This window comes from Xenopus laevis, chromosome 1S, assembly GCF_017654675.1.
Source record: "Xenopus laevis strain J_2021 chromosome 1S, Xenopus_laevis_v10.1, whole genome shotgun sequence".
In the NCBI taxonomy this organism is placed as follows: Eukaryota; Metazoa; Chordata; class Amphibia; order Anura; family Pipidae; genus Xenopus; species Xenopus laevis.
The window spans coordinates 95918122-95940197 of record NC_054372.1 but is presented as its reverse complement, the minus strand read 5'-3'; the positions used below and the strand labels follow the sequence as shown (position 1 = coordinate 95940197).

The 22076-nt window shown below is 37.5% G+C and overlaps 1 protein-coding gene across 1 annotated transcript in view; it reads right to left on the bottom strand.

Annotated features, from left to right (window-relative positions):
• Window positions 1-2281: 2281 nt before the first annotated feature.
• mfsd14b.S (major facilitator superfamily domain containing 14B S homeolog) overlaps window positions 2282-22076 on the bottom strand; it is a 29351-nt gene continuing 9556 nt past the window's right edge. The window contains 7 exon segments of the mRNA NM_001094365.1: window positions 2282-3133; window positions 4285-4451; window positions 4896-4993; window positions 13781-13893; window positions 15691-15762; window positions 17437-17550; window positions 19371-19589. Coding sequence (NP_001087834.1) covers window positions 2921-3133; window positions 4285-4451; window positions 4896-4993; window positions 13781-13893; window positions 15691-15762; window positions 17437-17550; window positions 19371-19589 — 996 coding nt within the window. The 3' untranslated portion in view covers window positions 2282-2920.

Genomic DNA, 22076 nt, shown 5'->3' with positions numbered 1-22076 from the left:
GTGCTTGTTGGGAGAATCCCAGGCCGGTTCAGGTTTCTCCTAATAGGTGCACTGGCCCAGGGTTTAAGGTAAGTAAATCTGATCACTTGGGGGTGCCTAACTTTTAGCACCCCCAAGTAAAAAGACATTTCCTTCTCCTTTAAACAAGTTTCCAACCGCCCTTTATTATTCATTATTTCATCTTCTTTATTTTGCATATTTTTTAAAACTATTAGGGGCACATTTACTAAGCTCGAGTGAATGATTAGAATAAAAAAAAAAACTTTGAATTTCGACATTTTTTTTTGGCTACTTCGACCGCGAATCGAACTCAAAATCGTTTCGACTATTCGATAGTCGAAGCACTGTCTCTTTAAAAAAAATTCAACCCCCTACCTCGCCACCTAAAACCTACCGAGGTACAATGTTAGCCTACGGGGAGGGTCCCCATAGGCCTTCTAGGCAATTTCTGATCGAAGGAAAATTGTTCGATCGATGGATTAAAATCATTCGAATCGAACGAATTGCGGTAAATCCTTCGACTTTGATATTCAAAGGATTTTACTGCAACGGCCGAATATCGAGGGTTAATTAACCCTCGATATTCGACCAACAGTAAATGTGCCCCCAAGTGTTGCTATTCTATTATTACTGTGTCTTTTTATTCATTCCTGTCCTATAAATATTTGATTTGTTCTCCAATACTGCATCCAGGTTGGTAGGGTAGTTAATGGAAAACTATACTCCCCCTTACAATGTAGGTCTCTATAAAAAAATATATATTCCATAAAACTGCTCATGTGTAAAACCTTGCTACATGTAAATAAACCATTTTCATAATAATGTCCTTTTTTTTATAGTATGTGACACTGGGTAATCATAAATAGAAACTGGTCATTTTAAAAAATAAGGGCTTCCCCCTAGGATTCTAGGACTCACAGTGCACACAAACAAACCAAACTAACATGAGCCAATTAACAGACAGAGTTCTGTCTTTGCTTCCTCACTTCTTCCTGTTACAGTTAGAGTTGTAGTATTTCTGGTCAGGTGATCTCTGAGACAGCACGGAAATTATTATGAAATGGGGGCTCAAGGGAAAAGATGTAAAAGGGCAATATTTCCTTAAATATATATGGCAGTTTGGTAAGATTCTTTAATATGCCACTGAATATGATATAAACTATAATCTGTCTTAAGTATTCATTATGAGGATATAGTTTTCCTTTAAAGGGGTAGTTCACCTTTAAGATTTATTCTGATTGAGACAATTCTATTATCAGTCAATTTAAAATTGGTCTTTTTTTTTTTTTTTTCATTTGTTGTAGTTTTTGAATGATTCATTTTTGTTCAGCAACTCTCCAGTGTGGAAGGAAGGCAACTCTCTGATTGCTAGGGTCCAATTTAGCCTAGTGACCAGGAATGTGTTGTATATGTATGAAGGACAAAGAAGAATTTAGAAGAAGGCCTGAATAGAAAGATGAGCAATAAAAAAAGACAAGATAAAGTAAAATCGTAGCCTAATTCTCCCTCAGGCTTATTAGTTGTTTCTACAAATGCCAATTATCCTTAATAAGAAAAAGCAAGCAAACATTGCTCTTTTCCCGTTCTTTTCTTTTCTCATTATTTCAGTTCCCAAACTGAATGGGAGTCTCTTCATGTATTGTCATTTAAAAGTACTCTTAAAAGTACAGTACTCTGTTCTCCTGTGAGTGGAGTTAAGGAATTAAATACATGTTAATGGCATTCGTTAATTAGGTGTGGCTTTGACTAGAAAATAAAATTTAAAAAATGTATATTATATACTAGTGTAGGTTTTACCTATACAGAAAACTGTGGGAAAGTCGATTAGCTTAGGTAAGCAAAAAGTATGTTTATCTGAATATTCTGGGATGTTCTTGGCGGCAAAACATGCAATTTCCTTAAGGACATGCATGTTTATATTTCAGGCTCCACACAATACACTGCATTACGGGAAGGGTCAGATGTAAATGGTTGAAGGGTTAGTTGGTAGGAAGGCATAAAAAAAAAAGAGGCCAGTACAAAGCTCTTCGCCTATAACCAATATGGAACAGAATAGGCTCATTTGCTTTATTACAATCAATTTGAGCTCATTTTGCAGATATATATTAGAGAGTTAAATTAAGATATTCTATTTAGCACATATATTTATGCCTGTAACCAAATACTTCACATTGCTAAAACTCTAGCCAAAATGTATTAGTGACATATTCTTTTTTCAATTTGAATTGCTGTCTTTTAAACTGGCTTAAAGCATATAATAAAAACTCATTGAAACATGTGGGAAAAAGTGTTTTAATGGATTCTGTACAGAGAAAGACTGGTCCATCAGACCGGGTTGGAATGTTCTTCATCTGACTCAGCCCTCTCATAGAGCTACATAAGAGCAAGTGTAAGGAACAGAAGAGTTTTGTGGCTTTTGTTAGAAGGGTAAAAAAATCCCATAATGCATTGTAATTCTGCACCAAACATTGTGGTTAGTGGTACAGAAAGTGGCAAAACCCTTTTGGATCTCCTGAATAGTTGATTTGGCAAGTGATGCCCTTTTATGATCTCTACAGTATCTGCCAGTTGTAATTCGTATGCTGCTCACGTTTTAGTTTGGCCGCAGCGTTTGAGTCAATATTCTCCTCAAACTTGTAGCTGGGAGCTTAACCCCAGGTACACAGAACTAACCAATCCAAATGTAACATGTCCACCTAGCCATACAATTTGATTTGGTTATCCATGCTGTTCACTATAAAGGCAACACATGGCACACTCCAAAGTAATTCTTCTACTCAATTTCAACCACTGCATTTGTTTCCTGCTGCCCTTTATTTCATCTGTGGCATGTTGTCTTTCTGTAGCAACCTCTGAAAAGGTAATCATTGATCTTGCCTTTTCATTGGTCACTTGGCCTGGGGTGAACATTATCCTTGTGTCATACGCTGCTGTCGTCCAGCAGTGGCTCCTTGCCTTCCGGGAGGTGGGTGGGGGGCAGCAATGCGTGGCTTTGAGCTCCATTGCTGTGTTTCTTGTGAACACCAGAACGCAGAGCGAGGCTGGTATGCTCTGGAATGAAGAGAGCCACCAGCAGAGACAGTAGTACAGAACAAGCGCCAAACAGGAATGGAGGGCCAGGGATGATGCTTCTCTGTCAAAGGTAGAATATAGCATACAAGAAAAATTAAGTAATCCATATTAAGTAATCATTTTCAATAAGCATGCATTTAATTAAGATTAGGGAAAGTCAAATTTACTTGGGGTTCGAATTTTCTAGATTAAAATTCACTGGGGGGGGGGGGGCAGTTGCTGCTTTAACAAATTAGCACCTCCACTGTGAATATGACTTTACTTCTCCTTTAATATCCCCAGATTCTACCAACATTTAGTCAGTTCAGAAATATTTTTTACTAATGAGGAAAGTGGGTATTAGTACTGGCCTAGCCACACACCAGTAATCCAGAATCAAATGAAACACCAATACCTTTGATGCAGCAAAACGGGGGTGATCCCAAATTTATTCCATGGTGCTTCAGACAATTTACACATGATCAAATATTTCAGAAGCACATATGCCTTCCTCGGTGATCGATGAGGAAGGGACATGTGGTGCCAAAACGTTTGATCAAAGGTATTGGCATTTCATTTGATTCTGGTCTACCAACATTTATTAGAACGCTACACAGCTTGCAGTAGTGACTACATCCAGCCACTACTGCAGTGATTATGTTCTTGTTTAAGGTTCTACATGCACAGCCCTTAAAGGGTTTGTTCACCTTCCATAAACATTTTTTCAGTTCAGTTGTTTTCAGATTGTTCTCCATAAACAAAGACTTTTTCTCAATTGCTATCCATCTTTTATTTTTTTATTTTCCCAAAAATTAAGTTTAATGTTCCGGTCTCTAGTGTTTTAGTCTGGCAGCTCAGTAATCCAGGAGCATCGAAATTGTTATAATCTGCTACAATTTAGTTTATACAATTAGTTGATACATTTCTCAGCAGTATCTGTGGAATATTAGCAACTATTATATCAATTCTAAATGCTGCCTTTAATGAAACTCAGGGATTCTGTTCAGCAGGAACAAAGATAACAAATGTATCAACTCAATGTCTCAATTTGGAACAGTTAAAGAGTTGGCGACCCCCTCTCCCAGAGCTGCTTTAGAAGGTGAAACTTTACACTTCAATATTAGAAAAACGTCACAAATAGAAAGCTGTTGGAAAAAGTCTTTATTTCTAGTGAATAATCTGAAACCAACTGAACAAAAAAAAGTCCATGTTTCAAAATGATGGCACATTTACCTCATCGGATGGGTTAGCCATGTTGGGTTTGAGTGATTTGCTCCCAGGTTCTTCATCTGCAATCTCATTCAACTCCACATGGAACAGGTAGAAGACAAAGCCATAGAGTGCAGGACCTAATCCATTACACAGGCCACGGATACCAGTTACCATTCCCTGCACCACCCCTGTGTGAGAGGGATAAAAATGAAGTCAGTACATTAATTATATTCAACAGTTTTGCTGTCTCTTAGGTCTAAAGGCTTACCTGGGTAGTTCAGTTTTAATTTTGAATACATTATCTACACGTAACATTATACTCGGTCAAGGGTCAAGTAGTCACTGGGCTCGAAAGGAAATACTTTAAGGGCACCCCAAACCTTTCAGAAGATGACAATCATATTTTTAAACTGCACATCAATCAGGACCTCACAGGACCCAAGTATTATGCTGCTCCTCTGTTTCCCGATTGTTACCACTTTGCTCCCAGAGACTTCCTTCAATGCCAGCTACAAAAATTGCTCACTTGCTTCAAATCACTTTATAGCTTCCTTTGGCTTCTGCTTCACTCTGTCAAGCTACTTACAAATCCTTGTATTGATCAAGGAACCCCATACACTGGAATAACTTACCCTGTTGGTCAGGGTCTGCATTTCGAGAAACAACTGCACTGATAGCTGGGAAAGTGATGCTTGACATTGCAGCTACAGCTCCTGCAGCCCACATCATCCTAAAATACAAAAGGATAGCATGTTAAGCAAGTGGTCTCTCTTCTTCTTCTTCTTCTTAAAACCCCCCCCCCCATAGTGATCTATATGTGGATGTAGCAAAACTATATCAGTATTATAAAATTGGTTTTAAGAAAAGCAAAGGTCAGAGTAATTTAAAATATGCACACAATATAATCTGCCAGGAAGTCTAATTTATTAGAAATGTATTGCTGATGGACATAGAAATGCCCTATAATTTTATAGTAAGGCTTTCTTCCTTTAGACTCATGCTGAAAACCCATTCTGACAACTGCTGAGATATTATTAACTGAGCTTGAGAGACGAGTACAGAACTATTTATCAGAATTCTATTTCCAACCATAAAACATTGGGATACACTTGTGTTAATAGCACATAAAAACACACGTTGCCACTTACGTTTTACTTCCTTTTTTCTGACAAAGACATGCGATTTACCTCCCCGCCCCTAATTTGCATATGCAAATTAGGATTCAGTTCAGCAGAAGGATTCGGCTGAATCCAAATCCTGCTGAAAAAGGCCGAATCCTGGATTCGGTGTATCCCTAATTGCTAGTAAACTGTATGTATTTTTTTTTTTTTATTACTTAAGGTCAATTCAATGGGATTATAAATCACTCGCAAAAAGTAAAGTGTTTTTCCTGTATAATATTCACAATTCAAATGCCTACACTTTCTTGGGAACTGGTGTCTCTTATGTAAATACAGAATTTCCTTCCCCAAAATAGATATCTCTTGGAGTTCCCCCATCTGAGTGCAACAAGAGCTCTTTTCTAGGAAATTACTTGCTCAAATGTTACTGCATTTGCCCCCCCAATGAATTACTGGTTTTGAATGGTATGTCAGTGTAAACAACTGGTATTTTCATAAAGGCCACATCTCTGGTTTAATCACTCGGATAATTTCTACAACCTGGACAATGTATTGGGATGACTGGGGGTTTGGCAGCTGTGCTCTCGATCTCAGTAGGGCACCCCCGCTCCAGGTGTAGGAAATGAACCAATTAGTTCGAGAACTGAGAGAAAGCAAATGAAGAGGCAGAACTTGCTGCTAGGTGCTCTTTATTGCACACAACATGTTTCGGGCCAAGAGCCCTTTATCAAGTGTACAAGTCATTACGTGAACAGGCATTTTAAAGGTGCATAAACGGAATATAAGGAATTTTATATAAGGAACAGCCACCGATACTACGGTATCTAGACATTTTACCGTAATACTGCCAACCATAACCAGTCCCAGTTAAGATGGGCCATACTTGAAGTGATTAGCCCAATGCAGAGAGGTGGTAATCTTAAAAAGAAAATATCACAGAGGGAGGCATACTGGATTAAAAAACTAGATACACTTTATCCAAAAGGCATGAATGATAGCTGGAGTGTTAAATGTTTCCTATAACTAGTAACATTGTTGCATCCCTTATCTTTACTATGTGTAAACGATGTTCTGATAATATTTTTTGATACAGTTCTTTGATACACTTTTGATACGTCTGTAACCAATTCTCCCTTGAAATTGATGCCTTATTTGTTTCTTTTCAGATAACAGAATTTCTGAGCCCAAGACAGTTACATTATATGTACAACTAGTGGTAAGAATACTGGGCAATCCTATGTAAAATTGATATGTGAGCATGTTGTTTTAGTGGTAGGCCTAGAAATAGGCAGTTCCTCTTTTGTTCAGAAGTATATTTGCAACTTAGCAAAACGTTTTGTATGTATTACCTCTTTGCAATAGCCTTGTAAATTTCGGGACAGTTGCTAATCCTATTTGAATTTCAGAATGAAGCAAAAAAAATTTTTGTACTGTTTATATATTTTTTATTACTGATTTTATGAGCACTTACTAAGATATCAGCACCGTACTACGGTTGAACCTCGGAATGAAGCAAAAAGATTTTTTGTACTTTTTACACATTTTTATTATTGATTCTATGAGCACTTACTAAGATGACATCAGCACCGTACCACGGTTGATTGACATACGATGTTTTATGACCTCACTACCTGTTTTACACTTTAAAATGCCTGTTCACGTAATGACTTGTACACTTGATAAAGGGCTCTTGGCCTGAAACATGCTGTGTGCAATAAAGAGCACCTAGCAGCAAGTTCTGCCTCTTCATTTGCTTTGTCTCAGTTCTCTAACTAATTGGTTAATTTCTACAACCTGTTTTCACACCAAAGGCTCACATAAATAATATTCAGTATAAGAATAGTAGAACTAACCCCCCCCCCTGTACCAAAAGCCCCCCTGTCTGCCATGGCCCTCTCCTCTGCAAATTAGTCAAAAAACGAACCTAAAATGCCCAACTGTGCATGTTCCCCCAAGCTTTGTGTTGGCGTTGAGCCCCAAAAGAATATGAAGAGACCGAAGATGGTGCCTGGGAGCTCCGTTGCTCTGCATTTTAGGGTCAGATTTTTCTAAGGGGATGTTTTTTGACTAATGCACAGTGCAGGGAGGAAGGGCAATGGCAAGCAGTTAAGAGGTTTTTTTTGGTATGGGGGGTTTTAGTTCTCCTTTAAGCATAAGGTTAATGGAATAACATTTGTTTTAAGACAGTATGAGATCAGTTATCTGTTAAAATATTATCCAGAAAGCTCTGAATTACAGGAAAGCCACATCCCATAGACTTTGTTTTAATCAAATAATTAATTTTTTTTTCTGTACTGTAAAACAGTGCATTTAACTTGATCCTTACTAAGCAGGGATGCACCACTATTTTGGATTTGGCCGAACCCCCGAATCCTTTGTGAAAGATTTGGCCGGATACTGAACCAAACCCTAATTTGCATATGCAAATTAGTAAGGGAGGAGGGGGACAGAGAGCTGTGCATGAAGTGCGCTGCGAAAGAATTTTTTACTTACTTGTTTTGTGACGAAAAGTCACATGATTTTAAGGATTTGGATTCGGTTCAACCAGGCCAAAGGATTCGCCACATCCAAAGCCTGCTGAAAATGGCCGAATCCTGGCCGAATACCAACCGAATCTGGATTCGGTGCATTCCTACTACTAAGACATAATTAATTCTTACTGGAGGGAAAACAATCCTATTGGGTTTATTCAGGGGGATATTTAATAAAATCGACTGTCTCACTTTATTATAAAAAAAACAAACTCCCAAACCCGAACCCCCTGAATTCACCAATAATTTTTCTCGAACAAAATCAGAGCGAGGAAGTCACAATAAAATCATGTGACAATTCGAATCATGCTACTTTTTCGAAATGTCATGCGACAAACATTAATTTATCAAGTTTATCGCTGAAGAACTCTAATTATTTGAGTTTTTGAGCGAAAACCAGTGTCAAACACCCCAAAATCGTGAAGGCAACAAACATCTTCAGATAGTTAAAGGGAACTCTCCCATTGATGTTTACATGAATTCGACAGATTTTAGCTAGAGTATTTTCGGGTTCTGATTTTTTGCTGCTTTGGGGCATAATTCTTCTCAAAATAAAATTTTTCCAAAATATTTGACGACACATTTTCTCCTTCCCATGTGCATTGCACAACTCTCTCTTATACGTGGGCTCCCCATCCCACACTTGATGCATCGGTGGTAACTACTACCCAATCTGGTTCTTCCAGAGGAACTCCTCTCGCCAGATTTCCTTGTCTGCACGACCAGGATAGAGTCTTCTTGACCTCCTGTGGTACCACCAATCTTCTTTGTAAATGTAGATGAGGCTGATTAATCTTCCTTAGAAGAAAGAACTGCAAGGGCCTTAAATGCCATCTTGCCCACCTTACTATTTGTATTGTTGCCAACATGGATCCCAGCACCTTCAGGCAATATTGAACAGTGACGGTCTTCCTTTTCTTGAAATCGTTTACTAACTCAACCACTTTTCTTTGTCTGTCTGGAGGCAGACAAACTAAATTTCGATCTGTTTGAAAGAATGCCCCTAAATACTGTAGGGTCTGAGTGGGAATAAAGTTGCCTTTTTCCTGGTTTAGTACCCAACCATGGATTAGAAAAAACTCCTTTACTCTGGAAGTGAGCACCTCGGCTTCTGACCTCAAGTTTGCTACCACCAGAATGTCATCGAGATAATAGTATACTGCCACGCCTTCCTTCCTTAATTCCGCGATGAGTGTAACCAATACCTTTGTGAACACTCTTGGGGACTGGGCTAGACAAATGGCAGGCATCTAAACTGCACATGTATGTCGGCTATCGAAAATCTCAGATACTTTCTGTGTACTTGTGCAATCGGCACAAGTAAGCATCTTTTAGATCTATGCTTGTCAGACAGTCTCCGCTTGAGATTACTTGCATAATGGAAGTTAAGAATTCCATTTTGAACTTCCTTGCATGCAAGAACTTGTTTAGATTCCTCATATCTAGCACCGGCCTCAATGCGCCTGATGCCTTTTTTTTTTTACCAGAAAAAGTTTTGAATAAAAGCCTGTGCGCCTTTCTTGAGGAGTAACTGTTTCTATTGCTCCTGCTATCAACTGATTCAAATATTCTTGAGTTAATCTTCTGTTTGACTCTGACCATAGACTGTACGAAAAAGTCTCTTTTGGGTACTAATTTGAATTCCAGGAGAAACACTGATTCTACTACCCTTTGTACCCATGTGTCTTGAATAGTTGTTGCCACCTTCATTGTTGGCCGGAAGTAAATGGGGTGGAGGAGAAAAACCCAGGTCTCTTCGCTGACCCTCTGTAATCTGGACATCCTGATCGCCAAGAAGACTGCTTGGAATACTCTCTACCAGGTTTATACTGTATAGATGTCTTGAATGATTTCTCCTTAGCTTTGCCATAGTTTGACCCATAGTGTGCTTTTTTGGCTTGATTTTCCTGTGGCAGAAACACACTTTTGCCTCCTGACCTTTTCATTATAATTGCATCATTTCGCAAAACAGCATCTCTCCCTCAAAAGGTAACCGACATAGATTAGCTTTTAAAGCTGTATCAGCTGCCCAAGACTTTAGCTACAGAGCTCTTCTGGCTGCCAATGATAGTGCCATCGATCTTGCTGAAAAATGCACCAGATCTAATGATGCCTCCGATATGAATTCTGTTGTCATCTTGAATCGGTCACCATTTCGAATAACTTTGGTTTTTTCACATTAGATATCGCTTCACCAAGATCAGACAACCACACATTTAAAGCTCTAGACACTGATGTCAGTGCCACTGCCGGCTTACAGGCTGCTCCCGCAGCACCAAAGGCTTTTCTTAGATTAAACTCCATCTTTTTCTACATTGGCTCTCTAAAGACTGCCACGTCATCCACGGGAAGTGTAGTCTTTTTAGCCAGCCTTACCACAGCTGCATCCAATTTAGGTGGAGAATTCCTCTTGTTCATCAAAATGGTACTTTTTATTTAATTTTCCTGCTGTTTGTGCCCTTTATTCTGTTTTCTTCCATTCTGTCTCAATAATCTACTTAATTGACAAATGAACTGGAAAACATAATGATCTCTTTCTTTGATGAAGGAAAAAGTTTATCTGCAGACGACAACTTTGTAGATTCTGTAGGGAACGTTAGGGTTTGCCTAAATGCTTTTATCAATGGATCAATAACTGCTAAATCAAATGTTGATTATTCTTCTGACTCAATTTCCCCCTCTTCTAACCCTGCCTGAGACAGGATGTCCGAATCAGCTGACAGATCTCCCTCTGACACCTCCGACAAAAACTCTCCTTGTCTGCCATAATGATGTCTTGGTCTCTTCCTAGAATTTGACACTGTATCCCTGTATGACCGTCTGTTGAATCACAGAAGCTAAAGACTCTGCAAACAATTGGTTTTCCTGTGACAACGAAGTTCCAGATTCTTGTTGTTTTTCCCCCGAAGCCATTTTCTCCGGAGACTTGTCTTTCTTTGGATTTATGGCAGGAAGGCTGCACATAAACAAACTGTTAGAAACTGAGCCTTTACATCTGCCATAGTCTCTCTGACTTATACCTCACCTTTTCCCTTTAGGGTGAGAGGCTTTTCTCGTCATACCAGGTTCCATTGGTAAAACTAGTCAAGAGGGTAAACAAAAAATAATCAGCCTCTTCTTCTAGTAACAATAAAAAAGGAACTTCAGCTGATCTTCAACACACACCTGTCACATGTGCACAAATGCTCAGTCTCACTGCCGGCAAAATGGCACCCACAGGAAGTGAATACCACTTTAAATAGCAGTCAGCCCTCTGGATAATAATCTATTCCTCATAGAGTTTTGCCGTACATGTATATGTAATGCTTCTCCCGGGTTAAGCCGCTTTCTTTTGGCTCCAAAAAACCTTCTCCAGCGTCTTTACGGACGGTCCCCGAAAGGAACGGTCTTTGCCCTCATCCAGAATGGCCGCTTGTGAACTTCTGCTGTAATGTCACTTCCCGATGCGCTCACTTCCAGCAAACAACCGGCAGAACCGCATCTCTGGCACCCTTCTCCCCAAGAGCTACAGACTTATCCTAACCCAGCCAGCAGGGGGATCAGACATACCTTCAAGCGCTGCTACCACCACCACGCTTCTTCTGCATCCCCCTGACCCGCGAATGGTGGGAGAGACACGGCATGTATGTAAGCCCCTGCTGACCCCAGAAGGGGAGCTTTCACGGCCCTTACCATCTCGGATAGCTGGTAGTCTTGTTCTTCACGGAACCAGCCATCCTCTCCTTGGCCCGGAGAGGACAAAAAAGACGAGGGAGTTGGGAAGAGGTTTAAATTGTTAGTGGGAGGTCCTGCCCACTGGCCTGCAGGGGGTAATTAACCCATGGGTGAATGCAGACCATGGATGACTATGGGAAAAGTTAAATTTTTCACCTTCTATATCAGCTTTGGGCTGAGTTTGCCGATTCTGTAACTGTTCTAAATTGATACATTTTGGATCAGATTTATCAAACTGTGAGATTAAAACTCATTACAGAAAGACCCACTCACTTTCTATTCATTTCTATGGGATTTTTAGAATCGTATTTATCAATTGAGTTCACCATTTCATAAATATGCTTTTATAAATAACATATAAATGATTAGAAAGTGAGTGAGTTTTTCTGTCCATTTTTTTTTTATCTTTGTCTCTGCTGAGCAGAATCTGAGTTTCATTAAACAAAGCTGTTAGAATTGATAGAACAGTTGCTAATATTTTAAAGAAATATATCAATTAAATGTAGCAAATTGTAACAGATTGTAAAAGAACACCTGAAGTACTGAGCTGCCAGACTGAGACCGGAACATTACTCTGGAAAAAAGTATTAATTTATGGTCAACAATCTGAAAACAACTGAACTGAAAAAAGTGTTTAAAGAACAATTTAATTTAAAGTTGGTTTAATCAAGTTCAAAAAGTATTTTATTTACATTAGAAAATGTTGTCAGATGTTTATTTCCTATTCATTACATTCTTGTACTTAAATATATCGAAACATGTTCAATCATCAAGTGAAAATTGCCCATTCCAGAAATGTTCACTTATTGTGTGTGTATTAAAGCTAATCAAAGGTACTGGGTGATTCTATGTTCTGCTCATTAAAGTGTGATACATTATCACAGAAAATAGAATAAGCCATTGATTAGAATTTTTCATGAAATGTATGGTTTTTGAAAATTGTAAAAACATTTCCCCGAATTATTATCTTCCATTCTACATTTGACCTTGTTCTTGCACTGTCCCTTCTCTGTATTCTAAAACATAAACGGGGGTGATGAAATAAAAGGCACTACATTTTCCCAGGAGCAGTAACCCATAACAACCTAGCAGCAGGTAGCTATAGCTATTGTTTGCTATAGGGTGCTTCTCTTGGGCGATTACATATTGGGGTTTTCTCAATAAGCATTCTATAATATTGTGTATTATTAGAGCATAGCACTGGAAAATGTATGACAGAAAAAATACATTTATTTTTTATATCAAGAAGCTTATAAAAGGGGCGTTCATTTTCGTACGCAGTGAAAAATGACAGGGGGTCCAGGTGCTCAGGCCCCAAACCTTCAGCTCAGGGAGGCAAATCGATAATGAAGGGCTGGCACATACCAGACCACACGCAGTGAATTGATGTACTAAAAAAGTATTTATTTAAGCAAATTCATCACAGCAAAGCCTTACGCGTTTCGTGCCTTAGGGGCACTTAGTCATAGGCTTATAAGTAAGTCAGTAAACTTTAAAATATACAAGATGGACCTAATGCCAAAGGTACTAAAACAATTTCCTGCCATGAAGAAATTACTGTGTCGCCTGTCATTCACATAAAAGGAAACAGATTTATGGCCCAAAAATGCGAAACTTATAGGTAGTTTCCACTCATGTGGCAAGTACTATTACTGGCTGTTTCTGCACCAGCTGTACAATACTTGCAGAGAAATGTTACATGTGCATGAGGGGAAATGGACCGATAGCAACAGAGGAAAAAATTCGAATTTCAAGCTATTTTTTGTGTACTTCGACTAGGGAATAGTCCAAAAAATTTAAATATCGAAATTTATCATGTGCTGTCTCTTCAAAAATTTGACTTCAACCATTCGCCATCTAAAACCTGCCGGATTGCTGCTTTAGCTTATGGGGGACCTATTTGGAGCCTGGACTTTTTTTGGGGGGAATTTCGAATCAAATTCCATCAAATGCACTATTCCTTCAATTTGTACAATTCGAATTTGGCCAAATATGGACCTATTCGATTCGAAAACTATTTGACCAAAAAAAACTTTGACTTTATTTCGGTTGGTCTTTTTGAATTAGAATTTCAACGTTTTTTCAATTCGAAATTTGACCCTCGATAAATATGCCCCTAAATGTTTATCAGTTCGATAATTAATTACTTACCACTGTTGTGAACCAAAGCCATACCAAGCTAGCTGTAGGATCTGGAAACCTAGCCCTAGAAGAATTGTATTCTTATTTCCAATAGACCTCATAAGAATCCCCAAAACCACTGTCTGCAAAGGAAAAGAATTGTAATTATTTTTGTCAAATACATCATGTTATACACAATGCACAGATATACACATTTTTGGCTTTAACAAACAGGTATGAAATAACCTGAGGATACCTTTGCAATGGCGTTAATGGGAATCTCCAGTGTCAAAATAGGAATTGCTCAGTGGAAATCCAATAAAAAAAAAAAACAAAGGCAATTTCTGGTAATTATGAAATTCATATGTTTCAGCAGCAGAGATTCCCACTGACACCAATACCAAGGTATATTTGGTATATTTGTTGCTGGCAGGAAGCACAGATTTCAGGTGGGCAACAAATCTCTCTGTTTGTCATTAACCTTAAGCAAGAGGATTGGAAATTGAAAGTACCACGGATTTCTGAATGTATTGATGGGTTACTAAATAAAAATAAAACGCTTGTTTTTTTTTTAGTAATTATTTCATATTCATATTACATTTTAACATACATTAAAAAAGACATACTGATGTCTTTTTTTCCTTTAATGGTCAGATCTATTAAGAGTAGAAATTATTTACGGATGTCATAATATTCTCTGTTGCTAAAAGTGTCCACCACTGATACACCACCATCCAGTGGTCTCAAGTGGAACTGCTGTAAGCAGTGGTATAAAAGGACTTTTATGAATAGTTTTTTGTGTGGTTAAAGGAACAGTAACCCCAACAAATGAAAGTGTTTTAAAGTAATGAAAATATAATGTAGTGTTGCCCTGCATTGATAAAGCTGATCTATTTGCTTCAGAAATGCTACTATAGTTGCTGTGTAGCAATGGCGGAAATTAAAAAAAAAAAGGCTATATGGCACAGGTTTAATAGTGGATAACACCATTAGGTCTATAGAGCTTATCTGCTATCTGCTGTGTAACTTGAGCTTTTTCTCTTTTGAATAGCTGCCCCCATTGCTACACAGCAGCTTATTTATATAAACAAAAGTAGTGTTTCTAAAGCAAACACAGCAGTTTTACAAGTGCAGGGTAATACTGCGTTATATTTTTATTGCTTTAAAACACCGTTTTTGATGTTACTGTTCCTTTAACAACATTAAAAAAAAAACCTACACCAAAACACGCAAGCTTACTACTCCATTTTATTCCCCCTGGTTGTAGGCAGTGTCGGACTGGGCCGGCGGGACACCGGGAAAAAAACAGATGGGCCCCCATTGGCCCAGCCATGTTTCCCTGATCGGGCTCCCCCTTAAAAAAAAAGTCTCTTCTGTGCACCAGCGCAGGCACGCAGTGCGACTGCATTCGCACAGGCGTTCGTGCAGGTGCACGCCACACCAGTATTTGCACAGGGGTGCCCAGAGGGAGACTGAGAGGCCCGAGAGGGAGGCGCGCAGAGGTAAGGCAGGAGAGGGCCCCCGGTGATTGCCTGGAGGGGCCTTAATGTGGTAGTCTCGGTGGGCCCCCATTACTCCAGTCCGACCCTGGTTGTAGGTACAGTATAAGCATTCAGTGACATCTTCTTATGCAGCAATGTTACTTTTTTTTATGCAACATGCTACATTATTGTGCATTTCATGCATGTTCAAAGTAAATTTAAGTAGACAAATTAAAGTTGAAGCAACTCATTCCGCAAGCACAAAATCTGTAATTTTTAGATTTGATTGGATACTGAACCCTCCAATTTGGACAAAACCAGACTGAACAAGAAGTTCCATTTCCAATTTAACATTGAAAAAATGTAAACTGTATAGGAAGATAAAATTGGATTTGGCCAAATGCTTCAAAAAGTGCAGTGATGTATCAGAATCCCATCAGTGAAAGTGAAGTAACATACCTGAGCCAAAATGGAAAGTATTCCAACTACACCAATAAATGCAGCTACTGTTTCAGATGTGAACCCAATAACCTGTCAAAAAAGATGGCAGTAACAATTTTTAAAATCAAGTAGGGAAAACAAACAAAACTTCAGACCTCAGATGTATGGCAAATGCAGTTATGGTCTTCCAATAATTATATGGGGATAGGAAATGTATGACAAGCCAGAACTCAAACCAAAGTATCCATTATACCTCCAGTTGTTAATCTGATGCATCAGGACTGACTAATATTTGCTATTCTTAGCCTAGTTTTGTTTATTTGTTATCCACCCAATATACTTTTTAGAGGTTATAAAAATAAAAAAATCAGGGCCACAAAAACACAAAACAGCAATGCTTAAGAAATTTAGTGTAGCTGCACTAGTGTATAATTTTTAATATTAGTAATTAATGCATGAGAGGTTAATACCAGTATCAGCACCTCCTTTTAACAGGTAACTGACATGAGCTCATTCAATTAGCCTTATGTAGAGAAGGTGCATAAACAGTACCTGAATTTCCACATATAAATATATTTGTTGGTGTGTGTACACATATATATATATATATATATACACATATATATATATATATATATATATATATATATATATATATATCTATATATATCTATATATATATATATATATATGTATTTTTTTTACATCTGATTCGATAGATTGAAAGAAAATCTAGTTACTTCTAGACTAACAGAGTCATCCAATATTTCTCTCATATTCGTGTATTATGAGAGAATCTATGCACCTGTTCTACATAAGCCCAACTAAATGAGCATATGTAAAAAAGAAAGGGGGGTCTATTTACATTGGCTGTTGGCTACTGGGCATGTTCAGTTCTTCTCAGCCCAGATTATTAAACATACCTCAAGCCAATGAAGAGATAGCATTGCTGGTTTCCATAAAAACTCTGCTCTAGCTATCTGCACCTATTTTTTTCTCCTAACCTTCTCACCTGAGTTCATCTTAAACAGTGCAGCCAATCCAAGCAGAACTTTTTATCAATGGATATACTAAGTATGTTAAGCCTACATTCTTCGTGGCATGAACTTTACAGCACACAAATGTAAACGATGATGTTTCAAATGGAAAATGGCTGTCAGCGAAAAGCTGATATTTGTTTTAGGAAAATGTGATGGTGCTGGAAAATAAGAGGAGATATATTCAGTAATGCAATTCAGGGAGATGTACCCAATTTATATGCAGGTAGGGGAACCATTATCTGGAAACTCGTTATCCAGAAAGCTGCAAATTACACAGAGGCCACCTCCCATAGACTTAATTTTATCCAAATAATCCACATTTTTCTCTGTAATAACAAAACAGTACCTTCTACTTAATCAAAACCAAGTTATAATTACTGCTTAAGGAATCAAAATCAGTCAATTGGGTTTAATGTTTTCATGATTTTCTAGTAGAGTTAATGTACGAAGATCCAAAGTACAGAGAGATCCATTATCTAGAAAAAACACAGGTCCTTTCTGGATAAGAAGCCCCATACCTGTCCATGGTAGGCAAATGTAGGGTTTACATATTCTTAAACTTTTAACCTTAGACTGGCTAAATGCTTAAACAAACAGACATACTGGTAGATCCTTGACTACATGTAAACAGGACAAAGTCCTTGACTACATGTAAATAGGACAAAGTCATTGACTTTAAGGAGTGGTAACAAACAGTGCTTTAATTTTGTACCCCTTTTCTTACCTGTCTTAAGTACAAGAAAAAGCTTGAGTACTGTCCAGCCTCAGGGAGATAAGATAAAAAGACTGTAATACAGATCAAAAGAACAGTGGAATCTTGCCCAACTTTCCGCAATGACTGAAAGGAAAGGGAGAAATTACTTTAAAACAGCTACTTGAAGTTGCACTTGTAGTACAGTTGAATTCTTTTTTAATCTATTATTCTAATTGTGGCTTTTATGCGAGTGCAATCACTATTAAAGGAAAACTTTACCCCCAAAATGAATATTTAAGCAACAGATAGTTCATATCATATTAAAGTGGACCTGACACACCAAAAAAATATTCCAAATCCTATTTTATCCTGTTAGTCTAGCAAAATGAAGTTTAATTACACTGTATAAATTATTTGATTCTTGTTTCCTTCAGTCAGGGAACTCATAATTATAGCAAGCAGGCAGGAGCCATTTTGTGGACACTGTAATTAAGGCAAGCCTTGCATCACCTCAGAATCTTGTTTGCGCACCAGAATGGGGGACCGGATGTACATCCCCATGCACTGGCTACACAATTAAACAGTGAAGAGAACTGGAGAATGTGTGGAGAGCAGTGACATATAGTAAGTGCTGAATGGAAAGTGATTGCCTGCCTAAGGCATAGAGGAGGGGCAGACACTATTTGATTGACAGCTGAGATTTTAAAATGAGTTTACAACAGCTATGAATGCTTTAATTAAAAATAAATCTTGGATTTCATGTACAATTTGAAAAGGACTGTTATTATACATTTTTTTATGTCTGGGTGACAGGTCCACTTTAAAGAATCTTACCAAACTGATATAGATAGATATAGATAGATAGATATATTTTTTTTTGCCCTTTTACATCTCTTGCCTGATGGTCTGTGTACTGCCTCAGAGATCACCTGACCAGAAATACTACAACTCTAACTGTAACAGAAAGAAGTGTGGAAGCAAAACACAGAATTCTGTCTTTTAATTGGCTCATGTGACCTAACATGTATGGTTTGTTTGCTTTGTTTGTGTGCACCGTAAATCCTACAATCCCTGGGCGCAGCCCTTATTTTCTAAAATGGCAATTTTGTATTTAGGATTACCCAATGGCACATAGTACTGTACTAAAAAAGTATGTTATTATGAAAATGGTTTATTTGCATGAAGGGTTTTACACATGAGCTGTTTTATGCAATATCTTGTTTTAGAGAACTACATTGTTCAGAGGGGTATAGTTTTCCTTTAAATTGTTACAGTTTCATACGTGTACAACAATTCTTTCCTTGCAGAGAAAGCCACGTAGAACTCCTAAAATGTAATTTTACCACAAGAGCTATAATTCGTATTTGCAGAGTATGCGGGTTTAACAACAGCGCTCTGGATTCAGAGTCAGAAGCAATTTTGGGTATCTGGAGTCGGAGTCACCAAAAATGTACCAACTTCGACTCCTAATAACTTTAAATACAAGAACTGAAAATAATCAAATAAGATATAAGGGCTTATATAAAGGATATGGCAGAACAATACTATATTTAATTTTGTATTCTATTTAAAAGCTATCGAACAGCAATATGCCAGGTTCAATTAATATATGTTTTTTTGTTTTTTCAATTGTTTTTGGTTTATGTAGTTTAGAATTACCAACGGATATTGTTTATATTTTTGAGCTTTGGCAGTTATAAAACGCCTTTTATGTTGTGCACTTAACTTACTTAACATGGAAAATACATTAGTATATTAAAAACAGAGGAGTCAGAGGAGTCAGAGTAAAATGATTTATGTACCAACTCCACACTCCTGTTCAGCATACAGAACTATAACAGTATCCAAAATGTATTAATAGTGAAAACATTATGTTAGACAAATAGTTATGTTACTTGTACAGTTATAGAAAGATCACTACATAACAGTAAGCATGCTGCTCCTCCTACTCAGATGATACTTACAGCAAAGGGATCAGCTTGCTCCCAAGAAATAGGTGCTCCCCACGAAACCGGACGCATTTCTTCTGGCAAAGACTCTGGGACAGCAAACAAAATAAAAACTATGTCCAGCAATGCCACCCCAGAGGCAAGCACTACCACCAGAGTGTCACCATAAGCACGGGACAGGTAGGCACCAATGGCTGGGCTTGTTACTAAACTGGCGGCAAATGTGGCTGAAACCTGAGAGTGAAAAAAAATTAATTATAAACAAATTCAGCTGGTGAAACCAGGTGAAAGGTAATTTTTAACACAGAGGAAAGAAGTGTTCATATTTAAATTCATTGCTGTCCTTTTCCAAAAGTTTCTGGCTTGGAATTTGGAAATGTACTACCATTATCCATAAAAATTGGTCTCCGTTTTAAATTTACAAAACTGGTCCTGTTTCTGAAGCGGTCATAGTTAAAGAGGAGTCAGTAGCCATCACTAAAGCATTAACATGGGTGTTTTTTTTGTTTTGTTTTTTAAAGTGAAAGACATATTCTTACTTAACTTAAACCTTTAGCTTTAATATAACATTAGTACAATAGACCACCACATTTAAAAGGATTCTGTCATGATTTTTATGATGTAGTTTTTATTTCTAAATTACACGGTTTACACTGCAACTAATCTACAATATAAAATGTAATTCCTGAACCAGCAAGTGTATTTTTTTTAAGTTGTAATATTGGTGTGTAGGCAGCCATTTCAGGTCACTTTGCCTGGTCATGTGCTTTCAGAAAGAGCCAGCACTTTAGGAGGGAACTGCTTTCTGACAGGCTGTTGTTTCTCCAACTCAATGTAACTAAATGTGTCACAGTGGGACCTGGATTTTACTATTGAGTGTTGTTCTTAGTTCTAACAGGCAGCTGTTTTCTTGTTGCAAACCCAAAAAATATTAAAAATATTTATAAATATTTCCTGCATGACCAAAGTTTGAGATTTCCCCTTGTTTTCCGACCCAACAGTATAGTGTAGTAATTACTTAGAGTTGTAGTTCCACAACCTCATATGGTCTCAATTGACCTCTAGTGCAGCTAAACTTTTTATACTTCACCACGTGTGATTGATTAAGGTGGGTACTTACAGACGTTCAGGTTAATTTGCGCATATCAAAATTTGTAGAGTATGAAGCTTTAGGTTGATCACTCTTGCTAGAGGAAGTTAAAGAACGCAAATAGTGTAAACACTTTTTTATTGTATGATAAAAACCAATTGGTCACACTCACATTTAAGTGGTTAAAACAGGCATAACATCTCTTTGTTTGGTCCCAGTTGTTAAAAGTGTCTTTAGCAGTTTGCGGTTCAGGTTCCGACCAGCGTTGCCTTTACACGCCGGTGAAGATTCTTCTCGAAGCCTCTTAATGGGTTGGTTGTCATGGTTACGCGTCCTCCCGGCTTTCTCTATTTCTCAATTCCTTTCTCAGGCGGAAGGACGCGTCTCCAAGTCAACCCTGCGCTAACTTCTATTACAATCTATTCTGGTTTTTTTTCGACTTTCACTAAGTTATGTACACATCATCAGTATATTACAAATCAATTAAGGCACAGGATGAAAACGTTGCTTAGCTAATAGTCCCATTAATTAAATAATATATTTCAATAACTTAATATATAAATAGTAGTAAATATAATTACAATTGATATAAGTAGTTTATTATAGTTAATAAAATTGATGACCTTGATGAATTTAATTATTTCATTATATATTCATTTTACAATGAATTATTAAGTATTCTTAGATATTCTTTATGAATTAATTATTTCATTAACTCTTAATAGTCTTTTGTATTTATTTATTTATTTCTACCTTTATTAGGTCTAATTTAGTATTTTTCATCTCGGGATGTTATAGCAAAGCTCATTTTTCATCTTACATTGTGCCTTTACATTCCTTCTTCATCAAATAACAAATACATCTCAAATCTAAAATCTATCCCCCCCCCCCAAACACCTTGATTGGCACCAAACTTCACGAATTTTACAGTTTAACAAATTTCTTTTTGTCTTTTTTTGTTTGTGTGGTTTACATTCCTCATTTAAGGTTTTTGCAGAAATGCTCTTAAATTAAAATCAATATTTAAAATTCTTCTTCTGTGCAGTTCTTTTTAATCCGGCACATTTGTCCGAAGGGGATGTTACGTATCCATTGTGGATGATGATTACTTGTGGGGATTACATAATTATTGGAATCCACTTTTTTTTTTTTTTAAAAAAAAGGTTTTAAAATTGATTTGTGAATTTTTTATATAAACTTCCAAACCTAGGAAGTTTATTGATTCTTTACTTGATGTAAGTGTCAGTTCTAGGTTCAAATCATTTTTATTGAGGTTTTCTACAAATAAATTTAAACTTTGTTCTGTTCCTTTCCATATTAAAATAATATTGTCTATGTAGCGCCGCCATAGGAGTAGGTTCTCGCCCAGTTTTAATATGGCGAGTATCTGACAATCCGTCCAATGCCCCATGTGGGCATATTAGCTTAGCAACGTTTTCATCCTGTGCCTTGATTGATTTTTAGTATACTGATGATTTGTACGCAAGTGTCGAAAAAACCCCAGAATAGATTGTAATGGAAGTTAGCGAAGTTACGAATCTTCACCTATGGAAAGCCTCTGATTAAACGCGTAAGGCATAGCTGGCTGACATCATACCCAAGCGCCCAGGAAGTAACGAGTGAAGTGGCGT